This window comes from Melanostigma gelatinosum (assembly GCF_949748355.1).
Source record: "Melanostigma gelatinosum genome assembly, chromosome: 1".
In the NCBI taxonomy this organism is placed as follows: Eukaryota; Metazoa; Chordata; class Actinopteri; order Perciformes; family Zoarcidae; genus Melanostigma; species Melanostigma gelatinosum.
In genome coordinates, this window is record NC_136634.1 from 13,396,142 (window position 1) to 13,417,506 (window position 21,365).

The following is a 21,365-nucleotide window of genomic DNA, read 5'->3' on the forward strand; positions in this document are numbered from 1 at the left end:
GGCGCACTCATCAGCCGATTATTATTCGGTTGACCTACAGTAAGATGCAGGGTGTGGATTTTAATCAAATCTACAAACAGCCAGGGAACATATTCATGAGTTTGCTTGTTCCCACAGCACTGAGCAAATAAGTTCAACAAATAATCTTCCTTGCTCAAGTTGCATTGATTTTATATGTGGTGCCATAGATGGTGTCATGTTATCTTTAACTGCATTAGTGTAGTGCTGCTCACTATCTGGAGTGTTTTCTCTGCCAAGTTATTTCTATTCATGAGATTGCCTGTCATCATTGACACGATATATCTTTATGGGAAAGGTTTATGTCTAATATTCATGAATTTTCATGGGCGCTGAATTTGTTCCACTTTGTTCCTTTTTTCCCTTTTTTAACCTCTTATAATGCATGATAGGCAGTCACACACTCATACTGGCTTGTTTTCATGGTGCTCCTAACTAATGGTATACAGATAGAAAGCACCTGATTGATGTCAAAGCAAGTGATTTCCGTGTTTTGCATCTTGGAAATATATCTCATTTACCTCTGATCGTGAGCATAAAACATGTTAGAATCTAGAAGGGGTGGGATTTTCTATTTTTTATATCTTCGCAAAATGTCTGACATGGACGAGACACTGCTGGGCTGAATATGATACTGCATGTAGCCAGATATTTACAGATCAACACTTCAGTGATAGTCAACACATATCTTATTTCCTCTGAAAGCTTCTCCCTGGATGGATGCTCGCAAGACCCCCAGTAAAATTGACCTGTATGATGTCCGCAGGAGGCCATGGTAAGACAACTGCTAGAGAAACTACAAGTAGCATGACGTTGATTAAATGTTGGTCAGAATTCACGCCAAACATTTCTAATTTGATGTGTTCAGGGGTATATATGATTTTTTTTTGGATTGTGTAGTTGGTTGGTTGGTTGTAGGTGTTTATGAATAAATTAAATTTTTAGTTATAGTAAGTGCATGAAGGGCTGGGTGATCAATAAATATTATTTATCAACTTTATTTTGACAAATATAGTCATATTGTGTACTTTCTTTACAAAATGATGTCTAATTGATGAATCCAAGCTAATTTTATAAATTGTAAAATTTAATTTAAAGTACTGAAAAGGGTACGAAGTAGACTTGATTTTTTTTGTGATGTAATATGTCATCTCATAACATATATGTTATAAATCGTATCGACATTTAAAGTATTCTTATTGGCATTGGTATATTAATTTCAGCAATATTCCCCAACCCTGAATATATGTTGACCTAATATGACTCGAGTATATTTTGTCGGTAATATTGTGCTCAAAATATATTATTATAAATGACACAGCGTTGGCTTTCAAAACATTTTTGACTGCTCAGTGTGTGTATGTCTCACACCAGCTTATCCTTCATTCATTAATGTCCTTCCAGGTACATTCAAGGAGCTGCCTCACCCAAAGATATGCTAATCCTTGTGGATGCGTGAGTTACTTTATAGCCTCATTGATCCATAACCTTCTCACATCACTCATGATTTCCCCTGATTATAACACATGCCTTCCTGGAATTACCACATAATGTAATGCATTTCCCAAGGCAGACGCATTTTTAATTATATTGAGCACAAAAACTGAGCAGACAGATTGCAGTGAGAAGCTGTTGGGTATTTTTGTTGTTGTTGCAGAAGCGGGAGTGTGTCTGGCTTGACTCTCAAACTGATCAGGACCTCCGTGAGTGAGATGCTGGAGACTCTGTCTGATGACGACTACGTCAATGTAGTTTACGTGAGTATTATTAAACCCATCACTGACTGTTGGGTGGTCTGTTTGTGCGAGGCGACGGGGAACACGATGCACGCTGAGCAAAGGGGCAGAGTGACGGACGGATTCAGAGTGTGCGCATGAATGGGCTTATGTACATTTGAATGGAGATACACACATGAAGACAGTGTGCACACACATTCACACACACACAAGAGAGACAGATATGGATGACAAGTAATGAAATATGGATTTCTCTCAGGTCTGGCCACCCTGAAACAAGCCTTTAATGAAATACCCACAGCTCTATTTGGTGTACAGGATTAAAACTCTGCACTACATGCCCCTACCCCACCTCCTTACCCGTGTGTGTGTGTGGGTGTGTGTGTGTGTGTGTGTGTGTGTGTGCGTACGCATGTGTGTACATTCCCACTTCTCCTATAGGTATTATATCCGCACTTCTTGGAAACAGTCATTCATCACCCTCTTGATCAGTCCATCACTCTTTCCTTTCATCATTGAGTCGTGCAGTTCCTCTCAGCATTTTGCCATACACCTCCATACATCTCTTCGTGTCAACGAAGGATCACCTTGTACACAACACGCTCCGCCTCTTCTTTATACATAACTTATACACAACTACAACTTTCCTCCTCTCACTGCCTCCACTTTCCTCATCTCCTTTCTTATTTTTCTCACCCACCAATCACTTTTATAGCCCCCCCCCCTCCCCCATTCCACCTTTTTATTCTGACCATCTATTCTAGCTCTTCCACACTTGTGATACCACTCAAAAAGAGCCAATCAGAAGACTGTGTGATACTAAAATGGGTTCCTGTGAAGGTGTTTATTGAGATGGGTCTTTATAAAGATTGGAGCTGTCTTCTTTCTCATTGCACAAAGACAGCCATTCAGTCTCTGTTTCCTCTCTCCGGGGACCCTTTGTCTTGGACACAATGTATTCTGTTTCACGGTGGACTTGTGATTCTGCAAAGATGTGCAATTATCGGAATCTGTCGAGGAGCTCAGTGTGTGTGTGTGTGTGTTTATGTGTGTGTCTGAGAAAGTGAGATTCGTTCAAAGAGTGAAGTCCAATTCAGTTTTAACTTTTTTGTTTGAATTGTTTTCCTACTTTCCTCTAAAACTGCATTACACTCACTGCTGTTAGTGGTCCCAGGAAAATGAAAGGCACCCATTTAAAGGTGCTAAAAGAATCATTTACGTTTATTACAATTTGGGTCTTTAAATGTTTAGCTTTGGCCAATGTTTCAGTAGATTACAATTGTCCTTACCAGAGTCATTTCTGAAATCTGGGAATACTTCGACATTGCTGCAATGAAGTTCAACAGAGTGAGAAACATGAGCAGTTAGCCCATCAGACAGGTTGTAAACAAGCAAACAGTGAAGCCAGATTATCAAAACCACTTTATCTGGAGGTAAAACTGAAAGTGAGTGCACCCGAAATGATGGTAATAATCCTTTACTGCACAGTAAAACTATGTGTGTGCACAACCACGGTAAGTACTGTCGGTTAAAGTTGAACCAGGGACGTCTGTAAACTATGAGGAGTGCTGACAACAGACAGTTTGGGTCATAATTATCACATTCACTTTGTCCTTGTTTCCAAATGTTTGGCTAACCTGGGGATTTGTTTACAACCCGTGAGATCGAGTGATCGTGTTTCTTGTTTCCTTTTGACTTTTTTTTTATATATAATTGAATTGTTACCACGTTTTCAGATCCCAGTAATGGAACTTGGTGTGTGCAATGATATTGCCAATAGGAATGATTTCCAAAGCTACAAAAATAAGACAACAATAAATTGTATTATACCAGAATCATCCCTGCGTTGCTTTGCTAAAGCTCATTATTCTTTCTCTCTGTCACCCTCTTCTTTCTATCCATCTGTTTCTTTCCGTCGTTGACTCACTCATACACACATCACCCTATGTCTGGCCCTGAAGGTGTTGGAACCTGACACTATCATTAATCTCTGATATTACCCATAAATCCCTGCCCATTAACACTAGCCCAGGGACTAAATTGGCATTTGGCCATGGAAGATGATCACACACTTCATGCGGTAGGTCAGAAGTTTCTTTCTGGTCAGTCTTTCCATCTCTGTCCTCATCATTTCAATTTATTTTTTTTTTGGAACTTTTGTTCTCAGTTCCTGTCACACTCCTACAATTACAATTTTTTACAAAATCATATCTTTCGAATCAGATTATGATGTATTTGACACAAACACTACGTGAGCTCATTACTATCTCTGGCAAGAAGTTTTTGTTTTTGACTTTGTCAGCAGGATTACGGAAAAACTAGTTTCATGAAACTTTGTGGAAGGGTGTAGTATGGGCCAAGGAAGAACACATTCACTTTTGGAGTGGATCAAAATCACGCAGCGGATACACACATTATTTTTCACTCATGAAAACGGCCTTGGCAGAGGTCCGCCCTTCTTGTTTTCTCTATGAGATACATAATCTAATTTGTTCTGCTTTTAAATCCTGTATTCAGACCTCTTTTTATTTAATATTCCGGTCACTTCCTGTTTCTCGCCCTCCCACATTCCCATCCCACCTTCCTCACTTCTCCTTTTAATAGATTATGTGATAAAAGATCCCCGTCTGCTCCATGGGGGAAATTATGTGAACTTCCATTCTGTTTGTGTGCACGCGTGTTTATGTGCTGTCGCCTCGATTCAGTCTTTTATCAAACCATAGCCATTGTGATATTGCCTTTCTGTCCGATGGAGATGTGTGTGTCTGTTATAGTCAATTTAAAAGGCACTTCCAAGCTGTCAGGCTCATTGGAGACACACTCAAACACACCCATACAGCCATATGGTCAGGGTTAATTTTGTCTCCTTGCTTGTCTGTGTAGATCAGTGTTTTCAGCCTCCCTTTTGGCCATCTCACAGAGACCCATTGATTAGTTGAGATCGATGAGGTGCAGGATTGTTTTAGAAGCATTCCGCAACACAATATATGTGCTGGCTGTCCCATGTCCTTCACATACCACTACTATATATTCTGTAATATAATTTATTCTGTCATTTGTGCTTATCGTCACTGTGAGCTCTTTGAATCCGTCCTTACTGTTCACTCATGGACAATCTGTTTGCTACTGTTCAGATATTTAACAATAAAAACATGGACCATAAGTTAGACTTGGAGCACAGCTCTGAACAGAAGGAGGCAGGTTTTTGGTTAATGTTGGGTGGGGTGTGTGTGCATATGTGTGCTGCGAGGTGGAAATGAGGAGGTCTCACCTTTAAAAAAAGATGGTGTTGCTGCCTAACCTCGTTCTTATATAGCAGAATCTTGTTTCCATGGGTACCAAATCTTTGAGCTCCGAGGATGTGAAGCAATTAGTGGGCCTTGATGAATGTCTCTGTTTACCGCTGCCTGTTACCATCCAAGTCCAGCTGGGAGTGTGTGTGTGTGTGCGGCATGTGTATAATTTATTACATATGCACACATGTTGGAATTACATGAATAATTAGTTGGTCAAAACTCGTTGCCTCTGTTTCCCAGTTTAACACCAGGGTGAAGAAGACGGCGTGTTTCGAACATCTGGTTCAAGCCAACGTGAGGAACAAGAAGCTGCTGAAGGACGCTGTTCAGAACATCACGGCTAAAGGAATTACAAACTACACAAAAGGCTTTGAGTTTGCTTTTGAGCAGCTCTCTACTGTAAGAATTTCCAGTTGTATTCTTTTTGTTTTGAGAAAACATCATTTTGTCAAACTTAAGTGTAGCTGAGAGCACACAAGGCTTTAAACAAGTTTTGAATGAATGTTACCTGATGCCTCCACATTTTCAGAGGCAGCAGTTCATTGTCTTTTACTGCCATCTGCTGGTTGAAAGTGTTACCTCGACACAGCTGTCCGTACAATGAAAGAAACATTAGATTGCTGTTAGATTTTCAGTTGGCTGACGACCCTGAGTCCCTGAGCATTATCCTCGAGTGGAGTTATTTATTAACAGTATTGTATCAAGTAATAGGTCTGATAAACTCTGAACTTGCACTTTCACAAAATGATATGGATATGGTAGGTTAAGATGGTGTATGACTTGATGAGAACTGTTGACTGAAGTCTGCAGCCTTTGCTATCAGCGTTTGACTTGATGATGACACTAGACAGGTCATGAAAACATCAAGTATGCCAAAGTGTATGACAGCGTGAACAGGTATATTTTTCTCTAGCTGGACCAGCAGACCAACCAAACCTTCCACTACCTGGGTGAAAAAAAAAGTTTAGTTATAAAAATCCTTTGTTTTCCTTTGACTAGACCAATGTGAGTAGAGCAAACTGCAACAAGATCATCATGCTATTTACTGACGGAGGAGAGGAAAGAGCTCAGGCCATACTGGAGAAGTACAATGCTGAGAAAAAGGTACGTTAAAGATGTGCACACACACACACACACATACAGACTGTGGCATTGGATACTGCCGTGTGGAATTGTTTGCTTTTATCTGTGTTGTAGTTTTTATTAGACTCAGCTTTTTGGAGCTCCCATTGGGTCCAATCTTCCGTGTGCATATCCTCCCAACCCAAAAGTTTATGCAGAAGGCAGATTAGGGTGTTCTGCATAATATGCAAAACAAAGACCTTCCCACATGCACACTTGTGCACGTTAACACCCACAGATATGCACATGCACAAGGTTGAGGATATTAACAGGATGCACAAACACATTTTATTTCAGTCAAACTGTCTCATATTTCACTTTTGAGTATTTGAGTATTAATTCTAGTTGATTTAAAGTATTATGGCAGCACCACAATATGTTAAAACATACAGTATGCTGTTTTTCGTTTTATATATATATGATATGTAAATGATCGAATACATTTAAATTGTCAAACATGATATTCAGTGTACATAATAACATTATATTAGGGACACGACAATCGTCAATTAATTGGCATTAATATTAAATTTCTCTAAATGGGAAAATACAGCTACCTACCAGAATCATATTTTCTAACATTGCAAGAGGTTAGGTCATGATAAATATTGTTGAATTGAATCTTGTGCTCCAGGTGAGGATCTTCACCTTCTCAGTAGGACAACACAACTATGATAAAGGACCCATTCAGTGGATGGCCTGCTCCAACAAAGGTACAGCACAGATCATAACACACATCAATACTCAATGTTGATCAGTTTGTAACCGTCCTGGTATTGGATTAAGTTGTACTTAACAGATCCTGGTAATGATTTGAACCTCATTTTAGAAACAGAGGAGCTGCCTTTGGCAAAACAGCTGCATATACACTTGAATATACGTGAATCAGTAAAGAATCACATTACAAAAGGAAAACGTCTGGATATCAATTGACTTTGTTTTTTCAAAATGTCATTAACTCATCTGACACGAAGCTAGAGTCACGATGCAGTAGACTACCCTACAGGATTGCAGGCTGTTTCCTTTGCTCCATGTGTTTGGGGTGCTCTTCTACCCTTGCCATCTATTTCCGTCTGCTGTTATGTTATCATTGTGGGATTCTAGCATTAAGTTGCAGTTAAATGATTGTGTTTGATCGTTTATCCAGGTTACTTCTATGAGATCCCTTCCATCGGAGCCATCAGAATAAACACACAGGTTAGATCATGCTTTATTATTTTTCACATTATTTTTTACAGCACTTAACATTCATGGAAGCGTAAATCTGGAAAAATGTATTGTCCAATTTAGGAGTACCTAGATGTCCTGGGAAGGCCAATGGTTCTGGCAGACAAGCAGGCCAAACAAGTCCAGTGGACAAATGTATACCTTGATGCTCTGGTACTTTTTTCTGTCCTATAATTCCTTTTACATAAATATTGTTCCTGCCATGTTTATTTCACTTCGTGAGTTATTGAGTTCTGAGTTGAATTGTGCATTTGCGTGACTCTCCATCAGGAACTGGGTCTGGTCATTACTGGCACACTTCCTGTCTTCAATAAAACGAAGACCATAGATGACAGGAATGGCGAGGTGCAGTAAATAAATGCATGAACACATGAGAAGTGGAGTCAGCAGTAGCAGGAGTGGGTGGATGTATTTTCCCGGTACTCATCCCTTTCTCTTATACTGTCTCTCAGCACCAGAATCAGTTGATTCTTGGCGTAATGGGGATTGACGTGTCCCTGGATGACATCAAGAAGCTCATGCCGCGCTTCACAGTGAGTTTAACACCCACATATGACCACATGCATGCAGACAAATACATTTATAGAACCGAAACTCTTGTGACTTGCGAAGTTGTGAAGAATTTTCGCTCCGGCAAATTAGTGAGTGATATGATTCCATTAAATTTGTTTTCTAATCATCTGCGAATACGAAATATCCTTGTTATTAATTACAACATCTTTGTTGCATGTAGTACTCTTGTTTTTTTGGGACCACTGAGGCCCTTCTTTTACACACTTTTTAACACTAACTACCAGTTGTTTTGCCATTACATTGTACTTACATCATGTGGTTTCCTGGAAACAAATGTGAAAAAAAAAATGTCTTCTTCAGATTGGTCCAAATGGGTACTACTTTGCCATTGATCCCAATGGATATGTCCTGCTGCACCCCAATCTCCAGCCAAAGGTATGGCATCTGGCCCTATGCATCATTTAGCAGGTCCATGTCTTAGCATTACATTATATTCTGACTATTCCATATGGTTAAACATGAACTGCTTGTGCATAGTGAATAATATGCAGGCTAGCAGATGGTGCAGGTTCTCTTCAAACTTTTCCATGTGCTGTGACCTCATCGTGAATCTTCATCAAAAGAAGTATTTCTCCAGTTGGAGTATGACTTGATATCTTCAGTCCTCAGTCCTTACTTTTAGCCAATCCAATTTATTTAGCATTTTCAGTTTACAACGAGGCTCAAAACTGAAATATGAATGAAAATATCCAACAATTACACAAAAACGTCCAGTGGTACCATATAAATAATATGCTGCCTGACTTGGCCAGCCAAAGGCCTTAAGTAGTCTTAAAACTCCTCAAATAAATGCAGCAGTGATAAGAGATATTGCAGAGCTGCATAGTGTTTCCCTCTCTTTCTGGAATAAAGGGGATTTCCTTGTTTTTTTTCTTGTTGTTTTTCCCCTCACAATCTTTTTCCCCAGACTGAAGCACTTATCACGGTCAAAGCTGTGTGTGTGTGTGTGTGTGTGTGAATAATTAAAATGGTTATTGAGTTGCAGCTGGGAGTGACATAATGTATGTATTTGAAATCATGTTTTTATTTGGTGAGCTGTGAAACCCCCACTCCCCACCCTATGACATAAAACACTAAAAGGCATCACTGTGCATCTTTTCAAAACATTCCTAGAAAAGGATTCATAACAGGAAGCACAGGCTCAGTAGTAAATATGCTGTCACTTTTCACGAGGTGAGACAAAGAACAAGTACTGTAGATTGCAGAAGTAGTTCCTAAAGATAGCAAGAGTTGTCTGTATTGTAGTCCCATAGATAGTTCCCCAGCATTTCGAACATAGTAGCAGTCATTGTAGGTAATAATTAGTTTCTTGCTGGCCATTATGTATATTTTTTGTGATCTACAACCCTCTGATTTCGCCCCAAACTGAAGTGATGGCACAATCTTCTGTAGCTTGTAATGATCACTCTGGACATGGACTTTTTCTTTTTTTTTTTACAAATGTGTGGGTTTGTTTTGTAATTGCCTACATGTGTTTGTGTGAGCATATTTTGTGACAGCTTTGAAACTGAGAGAAAGTGAGTCACCTATAGTCACATCAATAGCACATACCCCAATGAGAGGGAAAGTCGCTTTAAATAGTCTACGACATTGCATGACTCAGCATTACCTATTAAAATAGAAATGGTTAAAAGACCAGTGTGTAGGAGTTATGGGATTTTATTGTCACAACTGAAAAATAATATTCATAACTATGTTTTACTGTTAGTGTATAATCACTATCAAAACTATCAATTGTTGTGTTTTCCTTACCTTAGAATGAGAGTTCTCCTCCTTTTTCCTTGTATGCATTTCTTGTTGCACGTCGATTTTATAAGTGCAGCTTGTGTTTGTGTGTACTCGAGAATATCCAGTGGGAAGAGGTTGTCATGGATTGTTTTGAGATCATGCTTGATTCTCGGAATGTCACGAGATCACGCAAGAATTGCCGGATCACATATCACACGAAAATCCATCTTGTCAGATTTCAAGGACCAATCAGTGTCCTGTTACTAGCAGCTAAGGGCGAGGCTTAGGTGGTTAAGATAAGATAAGATAAGATTGACTTTATTGTCCCGAAGGAAATTTGTCTTGGAAACATGCATACAGTGTCTGCTGTTAAAACAATACAAATAACATATTTCATACATACATTACATACATTGAGACAACACGGAGAGGCGATGGTGGCTCCTGAAGAGGTTAGCGTATTATGCCGCAATAGCATCAGTTATATCAGAGCTGGAGGATACTTCTTTATTGAAAGAAGAGCAAAGAAAAGCACCGAAGGCTTTTCTTGATGCAAAAGGTGTTTTCATGCGTCTGTGTTTGAGGCTCAGAGCCTGTCAATCACTCATTGTTTTGTTGAATCAGTCAAATGGGAGATCAAGTGAATAGCGATGGTCACTTTCTGTATTTGATTATATTTGTACGTATTTAATATGCATTCCACGTATCTCCCTAGTTACAGTAGCGTTTTTCTTTTTACCTCACCACAACAAGTCTCTTGCTAACATACAGTATTATGTCACTCTCTCAATTTGTGTCTTTTTAATCTTGTTGCTCTTCTTTTCTCACTCCTTATTTCTTATTTGATCGTTTTTACTTTGCTGTTCACACCACCCAGTGTTACCATTTTTTCTCTCTCTCTTTTTTATATCCTCTCCTGTTTTTCTTGTGTGTTTGTTTAATTCAGTCTTGTACCTCTTGATCTTTTATTCTTTCTTTTCTCATTTTCATGTTGAGATGCTTCACCTTCATCATCTTTGCTGCTTCTTTTCATTTAACTTACCATCGAATGTAAGGAACTCAACTCGTGCTTTTTGATGAATTGAGTATTTCGTTAATTGCACTCTTGTCCGTGTACTGATTCACACTATTTTCTTATTTTTAAATTCAACGTCAATCCTAATTCCTTTTCTTTCCTTAAAGTTGAAATGCATATGTATCTATTGATTCACTGTTTGGGTATGTCAACATAAAAAAGAAAGCATTAGTATGCTCCAACCGCATCACCCCAATCGCTGTGGAGGACAGTCTGGTATCAGATTGCATGTATTGCTGTTTTATAGAGAAGCACTAGATTACTGCCACCAATTTATACCACCATAAAGCCACTCAGACGTATAGGGTTTTTAAGAGAGGGCATTACTAGGGTCCAGTGTCACTTTGTATCAAATCTGATTCAGCTGTGTCTGGCGTCACAGATATGTTGTCAGAATGCTGCCATATGGTACCCTGTATTTTTTGTACCATGGATTTGATTGGATGTGTTCAGGAAAATGATTGGCAATGCTCCTGAATTGAACACAAAAAAGTTATTAAAGTCGACTTTATGTTTATTCAATGCAACGTCAGTACTAAGATGCAAAAAGAACCAATCTCTGAATCACAATTGCGAAATGGTCTACTGAATTACATCGCATTTTAGTCTCATCAACTCAGCTGGCTTTAGATAGAGTGATATAAAAGAGGGTTATTACAAAATAAACTTTGCTTCCATCCAAACAACTCAGGATAAGCCTAAAGGAATCCTCTTTTTTCTGTTTGCATAAATCCTGTTTTTCTGTCGTTAGGTTTGTCTGTTTCTAACTTTACTGAATTCTGTCACACCTAAGAGTGCATTATCATCCTTTCCACAGAATCCTAAATTCCAGGAACCTGTTACCCTAGACTTCCTCGATGCTGAGCTGGAGAATGACATCAAAGTAGAGGTAGAGTGTGCAGATGCATGGAAATCCCCTTGCTATACACACACACACACACACACACACACACACACAAGAAAAGGAACAGAGGGGGATATACAGCCAGGCAGTTATTGAGGTACTAGATGACCAGTCCCTGCAAGTGTTTTACTGAGTGTCCCTAACTCGTTAGCATGAGGTTATGAGACAGAATGTATTTAAATCAGCTGATACTCAGTCAGATTCAGTGATTCTTGAACTACTTGTACGCTGTCTGTTTCTACATCTCTTCCTATAGATCAGGAGAATGATGATCGATGGTGAGACAGGCGAACGTTCCATTGACACACTGGTGAAAACTCAGGATGAGGTAAAACAAACCACTGGAAAGGGATTAACATTTTACACAGGAGTATGTTGCATTTTATGTTGCCATAGCCAAAGTTGACAAGTTTACTGCTAATACTTCTTATACTGTCTCATCTTCACCTGTATTTTGTACAAATTTCACATATTGTAGTGTTTATAATAAATACTGATTATGTCTTGGAGTGTTTTTTGAACAAGAAACAACACAAACATGAGCATTACTTGCATTAATATTACGTAGCAGTTCTGAATGCCAGTTCCTGTCTCATCTTTGATAGAGGTACATAGATAGAGGAGACAGGACCTACACGTTTGCGCCGGTCAATGGAACAGATTACAGGTGAGCAAAGTCAGCAATTTTGTAATATGTCTTTATGGTTCATCAAGCTGTCTTCACTTCAGACAATGCACTGTCTGCCACTTACTACAGAGAGCACTGCAGCCGATGGAGGACACTACTTAAGCCAACAGGGGTCACCCTCTTGTTTCTAACAGCAGGCTCTGCTTGGTTATTGGGAAATACATTTGCGAGATTGGTTTTGTTTTTCACTAAACATACAGACAAGCAGAGCTTTCTGACAAACATGGAAGCTTGATAAATTGTGTATTGTTTCTCTTGATTAATATAAACTCCTTCTAATGACATACAATTAAAGTATTTAAAAGCATGTCACAGGACATTTTGCAGGCTTTGAATTACCGTTTTTTTTGTTTGAACAGACTAAATAATTCACACAAACCAGACCTCCAACCACAAAACTCTAACAGTGTTACTCTTATTGTCTTTTCTGCAGCCTGGCTCTTGCTCTGCCGAGATACAGTGAACACTTCATTCAAGCCAAACTGGGAGATGACTTGAAAAGAGCTACGTGTAAGTATGTCATACATCCTCGTGATGAAGCAAGTGAATCGGATTTAATTTAGCTGGTGCCTCACAATCAACTCCGATGCATACTTTCTGTGGGTCGTACTCTTGAGTATCTCCTCTTGTTTTGTATTACTCGCTCCTAGCTGGAACCACAACCACTCCTTTGTATTTGCTGCTCAGATCAGCGGATCCCCATGGTGCTTTTCTTTTGTAGTGTAACCCACTGGTCAGTCGCCCCGCACTCCCACACACACTCATCCACATGCTTTCCTTCTCCCACACCCAGCCTAAGCACTAGCTCTTTTGATCTTGTCTACATTTTGCGCTTCTCTCCTTCTTAACTCCCCTCTTCTGGCCCTCCTTCTGGCTTAGGAGAAGACGAAAACCTCGCTCCTCTCCATGCTCATTATCGCCTCGTCTACAAAACATTATCTTTTCCCTCTTTTGCAGTTTTCGCTATGTTTCTGTTGCCAACTCCATTTATTGACCTCCCTGTGCTTAAGCCTATCGTTCCTTTCCTAAATGTTTCAGAGGGTAGCAGGCTACCCGAAGCAGACGGACTTTAATCTGGATTGTTTTTGCTGTGTCTCTGTTTTCTTCTGTCTCTCTGTCTAATCTTTAAACCTGTCCTCACCTCGTTCTCTTTATTCCTCCTATTTCCTCTCCCCTTCCCCTTTTTTCTTTTTTCTTCAGCTCATTTATTTTTTTGATTTACTTTTTGCTCTGTTTGCGCTCTCAAGGCTGTTTCACTGTATGATCCACTCTGGCTTCTTCTAACAGCTCAGAATTTAAGTCACACTCACAAGGATGAAACTCTTTCATACACATACGGTCTGTGCAACTGTCACTCTTTGTACAATTTGTTATATTTTTATTCTGATAAGTTATCCTCTCCTATCCTGCTTCCACACTGGAATCTTACAGCTTCTTCTTGGGGCAAGTACTCACTATTCTTTGTCTCCTGTCTTTATCTTGCCATGTGATGTTCTTCCATAAGCATCTTTGTCCTCTATATATTTGCATGATTACAGATGGAGGAATGGATGCACAGACTCTGGAGTATGAATGCTTAATCATGACTGTATTGATGCATAGGTGGATAATCGCTTTGATCATGGGATATAATTCGAAAAAACACCATAAAATGCACATAACCATCTGGCTTTAGTGTATTTTCATAACTTTGATGTGACACCACAAAGCATAAACGGCTATTGGCTCAGTTGTTCCAAAAGATGAGATTTTGACTGAGTGTTCCGACCTCTGTATCACTCCTTCTCTGCCATAACGAGTCTGTCACCGTGCCATAAAGACTGTTGGAACGTTTACAGGCCTCTTAAAGAAAGTAACACACCATGCCTTGCTGCCACAGACTACTCAGATAGGGAGTTTGGGACTCTAAAGCTCTCTGTACAGCCATATAGAGTTTCACACTGGAGCCAGACCAATACCTCGCTCCATCTTATCCTTTTCCTGCAGTAGGTGGTTCCTGCAGCCACTTGTCCTCCTAATACATTATGGAGGATAGCTAGTCAAGTGTATGATGGATGATCATTTTTTCATCCATCAAGCAGAAATGCTGCATGCATTGAATACATTTACCTAATACTGGGGTTGAAGAGACGGCGATAGAGAAGTAAAGAGCAAGAAAGAAGAGAAATAATGTTTGGTGTGGAAAGCAATTGGACATACAGACACCCTGCCCGGTCTATAGAGACAGAGGGACAATGAATCTGCCTGTTATGTTTTATGTGAAAGACGTTGTTTCATCCTACACCACATTTCCACGGCCCAGAGGAAACTCAGTGCTCAGTAATTTTTTTCGCAGACTGCACCACACGGCTCAATATTTTTTAAAGGCAATGTCCGAAATGTCTTCATTTTAAGAGACCAATGAATGATGGCCGTCCATGCCTGTCAACAATTACCACACACTATTTGTAATGAAATCCAGAGCCAGGGCAGACAAAGCATTGAGTGGAAGGAATTTTATTTCTTACGATATATGTTTATATGTTGCTCCCTTCTGCTGCAGTCCCCGGCTGATCCTTTTCTGTCCTGAATCTATAGAATATGCACGCAATGTATTTTATTTACATGTATTGTTTGTCTCTAAGATCTGATATTCTTTCACTGCAGCATATTGTTTTATTATCTACTGTGGGAAATATTTCGAATTTTCAGTTGGTTTTTTAAGATCTGAACTTATTTGTCGGATGATGGATGCATTTTGTATCAACCCTTGTCTTTCCTACTTTCTCCTCTCCTCATATCTGTCTCTCTGGGGTCACAACAGGGCAAGAAGGCAAGTACTTCTCACTCAGTCATTCTCTCATGCCTCCCCACTGCACCTCCATCCACATTCTCTACCTTGATCCATCACCTCATATCTGTCCAATATTTTATGTCTGGGGGGGGGGGGGGGGCTTTCAGCTGTGCATCCTTTGATAAATAGAGAACACACTTTTAAGCTCCTAAACTTTTGTGTGGAATATTCATATTCATCTTATCAGCCTAAACCAATATTTATTTGTCTTTTCAAAGCCATGGAAACCATACAGCAGCAGAGGTTTGATCAGTTTGGTTACACCTACATTGCTCCGAGGTAAGTGATCGCGACACGTATGTCCAACCCACCTTCACTCGGCAGGAACAAAACAAGGGGCTGAGATTTAAATGTATCAATACTGTTCCTTTAGGGAGTACTGCAAAGAGCTGAAGTTGTCACTCAACAACACCCAGTTTCTCCTCGACTTCAGCCAGTACATTGACAGCAACACTACAGATGCATGTGAGTCATGCATCTTTTTCACTGTTATTTCACTCGACACATTTGCACAGCTTGTGATGTCAGTTCGCGGCACTGTTTGACGAGAGTGGAAGTTGTGTATGCATGGTATGTTTTGCTGTTAGTCCGAATTTTCCACCGGTGATATCACAACGATCAGCATCTGAAGGTCAGAGCATTACTTTGGTCATCAGATTACTGTGGTATAAGCAGGGTGACATCAGCCCGATCGACTGAGCTTCCTAGAAGCCTGATGTTGTCATGCTGCATAATGACTCATGGTGTTTGATTTGTCATCATCTAATGGGTCTGCCCCCTGTGGCTTACAACCATCATCCAGCTAATGGATCGAGGTATCCTTGATCCATTTTAACCCGAGGTCAAGCCATATAAATATGCATGTATGCCTTTCTCCTTGCTGTTGTGCAGTACGGTCTCACGATTTGTTCTTGAGTCTTAAGTCTGCAACTTATGCAAAGGTGTGGACATGATTTAAAAAGCACACTCAAGGGAAGCTGTGTTGGAACGGTGTGCTATTTTGACAGCGCTTTCAAGTACTTTTCTTGACAATGGGGTTCAAACTCAATACCTTGGCATCATCTCTCTCCTAAAGCTGTAGCCAGTCTTTCACAAAGTACTTCCTTCTGTCTTACTGTCTAATAATCACTCAGAGGAGACCTACAAAAACATGTCTCCCTGCTGGATGATTTCCTGACAAGTACCATGGGATCTAATTGTTATCCCTCATTTATCCAGGGAGAAGATTTGGCAAAACACGACTGCTCTTTTTCAGCCTGACTTTCACCGTCAGACACTTAATCACTTGTCTCTTCGGTATTTTTTCTGCTAGCCAGTGAACAGATCATAACGTATTTATCTTCCCTGCAAAGATTCACAAATAATAGGCTGGCATTGCTTCCATTGCCATATTTCCTTACGAATCACTGTTATTGGTGTGTTGTACTGTTCGCAATAGGTAAAATGCACCTGTCTTTAATCCACAGGTAATGTGTCCCTGGTGAATCGACTAATCCTGGATGCAGGTCTGACTGCTGAACTGGTTCAACTTTGGAACGAGCAGACAGTGTGCGTGCCAAACATTTAAAAATACATTTTTCTTCTTTCATGGAAATCTGTCTTGCATGTCCACACTATTGCTTCACCCTAGCATAGCTGATGATGCTTATGTCATGCACAATCTACTGACGGAGCCACAGTTGTATTTCTTTTGTCTTTACTTTGGGTGATTTAATCACGTCCAACTCGTGAAACACGATGAAAGCTAAGCATAAAATGCATATCGCACTCAACCACACTAAGTTCTGCCAAGACATGCTGAACAAAATAGTTTCCTTTCATGGTATGCCCAGTCGTCTGAAATAATCTGAACACACACTGCAGGGTATGTGTTTAACATTAGGACAAATAGAAAAGGGTGACTGTGGTCATAAAACAATTTGTGTCATGCCTGCAGCTTGGTCTCACAGTTCACAAACACTTTTCTAATATTTGTCCGTGTGATTGGCTTTGATGTTTGATTGGCTGTTGTTTTCCATGTTCTCAGAGATGGAATAGTGGCCAGATTTGTAGCCACAGACGGGGGAATAACAAGAGTCTACCCAAGAAGGTACCCACCCCTCTTTCTACTCGGTTTCACTTCAAGCATTAGTTCTGGTGTCGTGAAACAGCACAGCAAGCTTTGCCCAAATATCTGGTGGTGTAAATGTGAGAGATGAAAATGGATACAGGCTGTACTGCTCTTAGGTTCAGCGCGTTTGGCTGCTTTACTCACCTGTTCCGCTGGGTTATTTTCCAGAACATAGAGGATTAGACACTTTAAGCTGAACTCCCATAGGTTGCCAAGCCAGTACAGGACATGGGTCAAATCCGCACATCCAGCAGCCAAACACAGCTCATTTTCCTCAATTTCCTGCAACTTCTATCTGAACTACATTTGGGGGATCCACTTGGTCAGAATATGATATTCCAGATGCAGATGAATGTATAGTCCTCCTGCCTATAAAACGTGAAATATTTTCAGTAATTGCTTTTACCGGACCATGCCCTGGACATATATCAACTGCATTGGGTGTGACTTGTATTCCGATGACTAGCATTTGGCGATAGATTTAAATTTAAATTGTTCACATAGATCAAACACATTTGGTTGGTGTTTTATGGATATACTGGTCCATATATAATATTATGTGACGATATTAATGTTTTTAGTGCTGGGGAAGAGTGGACTGAGAATCCTGAGACATATGAGTCCAGCTTCTACAAAAGGACCCTGGACAATGAAATATATATTTTCACAGCTCCATCTTTCAACCGTAAGTTTTTTTCCTAAATGTTTGAATATGTGAATGTGTGCGCACTTTTATGTATGAGGATCTTCAATGTGGTTTGGCACTGAGCCTATCCTGCTCCCAATTCTCCCAATCCTACTGGCAAAGATCACACTCTCAGGCCTCTGATACCACTGCCTTTATCCGTCTCCTTTTCCCGCTGTGTCTTTCAGCGCTCATCCCCTCTCTTCCTCCCTCCTGCCCTTTATACTTCCTGTTATCTCCACTGATCTTTCTAACAGACAATAGGACAGGCAGCCGTCAGTGTAATGTAGCCGCGCTTTCCTCTACACTTGACTGGATTAACACATGTACTGGCCTCACAGACTCCACTCCACTGAAATAACTAGCAGCTAAAAATCTATGGAATTTCCCACAATGGATAGCAAATATTCTCTTTCTCTGTGATTCTCATTTTGAAATGTTCTCTGCCGACATCATTTTAAACATGATTTAGGTGAAATTGCTATAATTGTCTCTTGTGTGTCACCTCTCAATTGTAGCAGAGGATAGGGAGCCTGTTACTGAGTCAGCTATTCTCGTGAGCAAAGCAGTGGAACTCACGATTGATGAAGTCACGCTCAAACCAGCTGGTCAGTCTTGCTAATCCCAGATAGATTGCTTCTTGTGATGCAACATAAAGAAAAAGACTCAATAGCTGTACATCTGCATGTTTTGTGATTTCCTCTGTAGTGGTGGGAGTGAAACTTAATGTCTCCTTCTGGATGAGCATTTTCATGAATGCTACACTGAAGCTGAATGTAAGTTGTGTTAATAAGGTTTATTTGTATTTGTTGCACTATCTTTGACACATGTATCTATTGGTGTACGATAGTCATTTTGTTGTCTGGCTAACGTTTTTATCTTTCCAGTGCAAGGATGAGATTTGTGGCTGTCTGAGGAATGACAAGGTACAGCAATGCAGGTTATTGAATCAAATCTGAGAATGTTTTGTTTATTGTTTTGTCTAAGATGTGTTTTCGTTACCATCGCTGTGCAGACGGCCTTGATTAGAAATCGAATGTTACCTTACAGGAGAAAAACCATTACGATTGTAAATTGCCTGCAATATAACGATGTAGTCGAGCTGGATTTGTATCTCTTTTTAAAATAGTAAAAGACGATTTTTCATTTTCCACACATTTTACCATTTTTTTTATTGCATTTTTAAACTGTTCATCTTGTTACACTACAGCATGTAGACTGTGCCATCCTGGATGATGGGGGATTTCTTCTCATGTCCAACCACGATGAGTACATCACACTGGTGAGTTTCCGGCAACCACTTTCTTCACCTTATCACAACCGTAAAGGTTGAAACCAAAGACTTCATATTCATATTTCTTACTTTTCTCTACCTTTCTTCATACTCCTCTTTGTCAGGGATCCATCAATCTCATATCGAGGTCAAATAAAGGGCCCGTGACTCATCTCATGAGAATGTCCTGTTAGCTGTGAGCTGTTTTAAAGCTCCTGTAGGAAGGCAGTACTTCCATGTCTCCAGTAAAGTAAAGCACTATCCACTGGAGGAGGATCAAAGGGGAGGTTCTGATGGATTTTAGTCAGGCATGAAAGCTGTAGTGAAGTGAGTCCCCTGTGTATGCAAGAAGTCAGCTCTGCTGTGTTAACTCCGCTCTTTCAGGCTGCTGTGCCGCTGTGTGTGTCAGTGGTAGGACATGCAGTAGGGATGGAAACTTTGCATGTCAGTCAAGGCAGGACATCTGCTGTCTTTGATCCTTTTACCGTCCAAATGTCTGCCATACGGTTCATGGTCACCGAGCATTGGAATAAGCACCCTCCTGTCATCTTGTGATACATTTGGTGTCCGTTGGGAACACGCAGAAGTTTTTTGTTAGTTTGTGCCGTTGCAAAACAACAGTTACATATTGTCACCATAGTTCTATGATCAGTTATGGCCAGAGTCCTTTCATCAGGAATATATGAACACAACCATCACCCACCAGGTGTTAGCTTCTTGTGAAGCTACAGTGACCTGTTCTCACTGTCATCATATGATTATCAATATGCAACCTTCATTCAATGTTAACAGAACATTAATACATGTAACAGGTGACACTGGAGGACACAGCCACCCTCCAGCTATCCAGACTACTTGAGTAGAGGGTGAAAGGGCATTGGAAGTAGAAGCACAGGGGTAGAGTGCCAGGTTAACAGCTGTCTGTTTGTATGTGAATATATGACTCAGACTATAAAGCCAGAGGAGATAGTACACAGCTGTATGTTTTGTTTGTACAAGCAGAGTCTTATACCATGTTTATTGACTGTTGTTTTTCTTTGTGTGTGCGCATGTGAACTGTTCTAGATAGGTCAGTTCTTTGGCGAGGTGGATCCTGTGCTGATGATCAACCTGGTCAACACCTCCTTGTACGCGTTCAATAAGACCTACGACTACCAATCTATCTGTGACCCAGAGAAAGACAGCAAGGCTGCAGCAGGACCCCGCTCTGTCTATGTGGTTAGAAACTCATTCCCACAAGCATTTATTACATTTACACATTTATGCATGTATAATAAATTTGTGTTTATTCTACAATCTGGTGAGGAAAACTGTTGATACAAAACTACATTGATTCTTAATTCCTGTAGTTTAAAATATTGTGATTGTATATTACATTTGTTTTCTTTTTTTTATTTCCGAAATAGTAATATAATAACGGACCAATGAAATAAATCATCATTCACGACTGAATTTCTTTTTTTTGTCTTTCCCATCCCTCTCAGCTTTATTTTGGAATGTATTATTCGTGACTTTCTTTTGCTGTCTCTTTCCAGCCTACCATTGCAGACATGCTCAGTATTGGCTGGTGGGCCTCCAGTGCTGCCTGGTGAGTGGACAGGTTGTGTGTTTGTGTTTGTTTTTATTTTCCTCCAATGTTTATGTTCGTTTGCGTCTGCGTTTTAGAGTGGGAGTTCATTTGTACTTGTACTCGGGTAGGAGTTGTATGAGAGTTGGATTGTATGTTATTGAGGAATGGACCTGGCTGGGTCCGTGTAGGAAAAGGGCAGTTACACAACATCATACTGCATCGCTGTCTGTATGTCCAACTGCAATACAACCAGCTTTTAAAAAGGAATGACTGATACTCAGCCTCAAACAGATGTGCCTGTTGTTAAAAGTGTGTTGTTGTTCAATATAAATATGTTAAAGATGGTATATTGACTCATCTATGTGACTCTTTTTTTGTCTCTGTGTCTAGGTCAATACTCCAGCAGCTCTTCTTTGGTCTCATGTTCCCCAACCTTCTAGAGGCAGGTGAGCAGCAAAAGCTGTGATTGTGTAAAATGTAACCATCAGCGTTTGACAGATTGTATTCCCACCACTCTCACTAATCTT

General features: G+C 40.1%; 1 protein-coding gene across 1 annotated transcript in view; it reads left to right on the forward strand.

Annotated features, from left to right (window-relative positions):
• The window catches only part of LOC306787797 (voltage-dependent calcium channel subunit alpha-2/delta-1), a gene marked incomplete at its 5' end in the record, with an annotated part of 66,056 nt that overhangs the window by 40,305 nt on the left and 4,386 nt on the right, over window positions 1-21,365 (forward strand). The window contains 27 exons of the mRNA XM_079283078.1: window positions 724-793; window positions 1,423-1,473; window positions 1,676-1,775; window positions 5,291-5,449; window positions 6,050-6,154; window positions 6,807-6,885; window positions 7,320-7,369; window positions 7,463-7,552; window positions 7,670-7,744; window positions 7,852-7,932; window positions 8,273-8,347; window positions 11,593-11,664; window positions 11,936-12,007; window positions 12,285-12,346; window positions 12,801-12,877; window positions 15,419-15,479; window positions 15,574-15,665; window positions 16,667-16,748; window positions 17,227-17,289; window positions 17,892-17,995; window positions 18,514-18,603; window positions 18,704-18,771; window positions 18,883-18,921; window positions 19,206-19,277; window positions 20,334-20,486; window positions 20,804-20,856; window positions 21,229-21,284. Coding sequence (XP_079139204.1) covers window positions 724-793; window positions 1,423-1,473; window positions 1,676-1,775; window positions 5,291-5,449; window positions 6,050-6,154; window positions 6,807-6,885; window positions 7,320-7,369; window positions 7,463-7,552; window positions 7,670-7,744; window positions 7,852-7,932; window positions 8,273-8,347; window positions 11,593-11,664; window positions 11,936-12,007; window positions 12,285-12,346; window positions 12,801-12,877; window positions 15,419-15,479; window positions 15,574-15,665; window positions 16,667-16,748; window positions 17,227-17,289; window positions 17,892-17,995; window positions 18,514-18,603; window positions 18,704-18,771; window positions 18,883-18,921; window positions 19,206-19,277; window positions 20,334-20,486; window positions 20,804-20,856; window positions 21,229-21,284 — 2,151 coding nt within the window. The remainder of the gene's footprint in view (window positions 1-723; window positions 794-1,422; window positions 1,474-1,675; window positions 1,776-5,290; window positions 5,450-6,049; window positions 6,155-6,806; window positions 6,886-7,319; window positions 7,370-7,462; window positions 7,553-7,669; window positions 7,745-7,851; window positions 7,933-8,272; window positions 8,348-11,592; window positions 11,665-11,935; window positions 12,008-12,284; window positions 12,347-12,800; window positions 12,878-15,418; window positions 15,480-15,573; window positions 15,666-16,666; window positions 16,749-17,226; window positions 17,290-17,891; window positions 17,996-18,513; window positions 18,604-18,703; window positions 18,772-18,882; window positions 18,922-19,205; window positions 19,278-20,333; window positions 20,487-20,803; window positions 20,857-21,228; window positions 21,285-21,365) is intronic.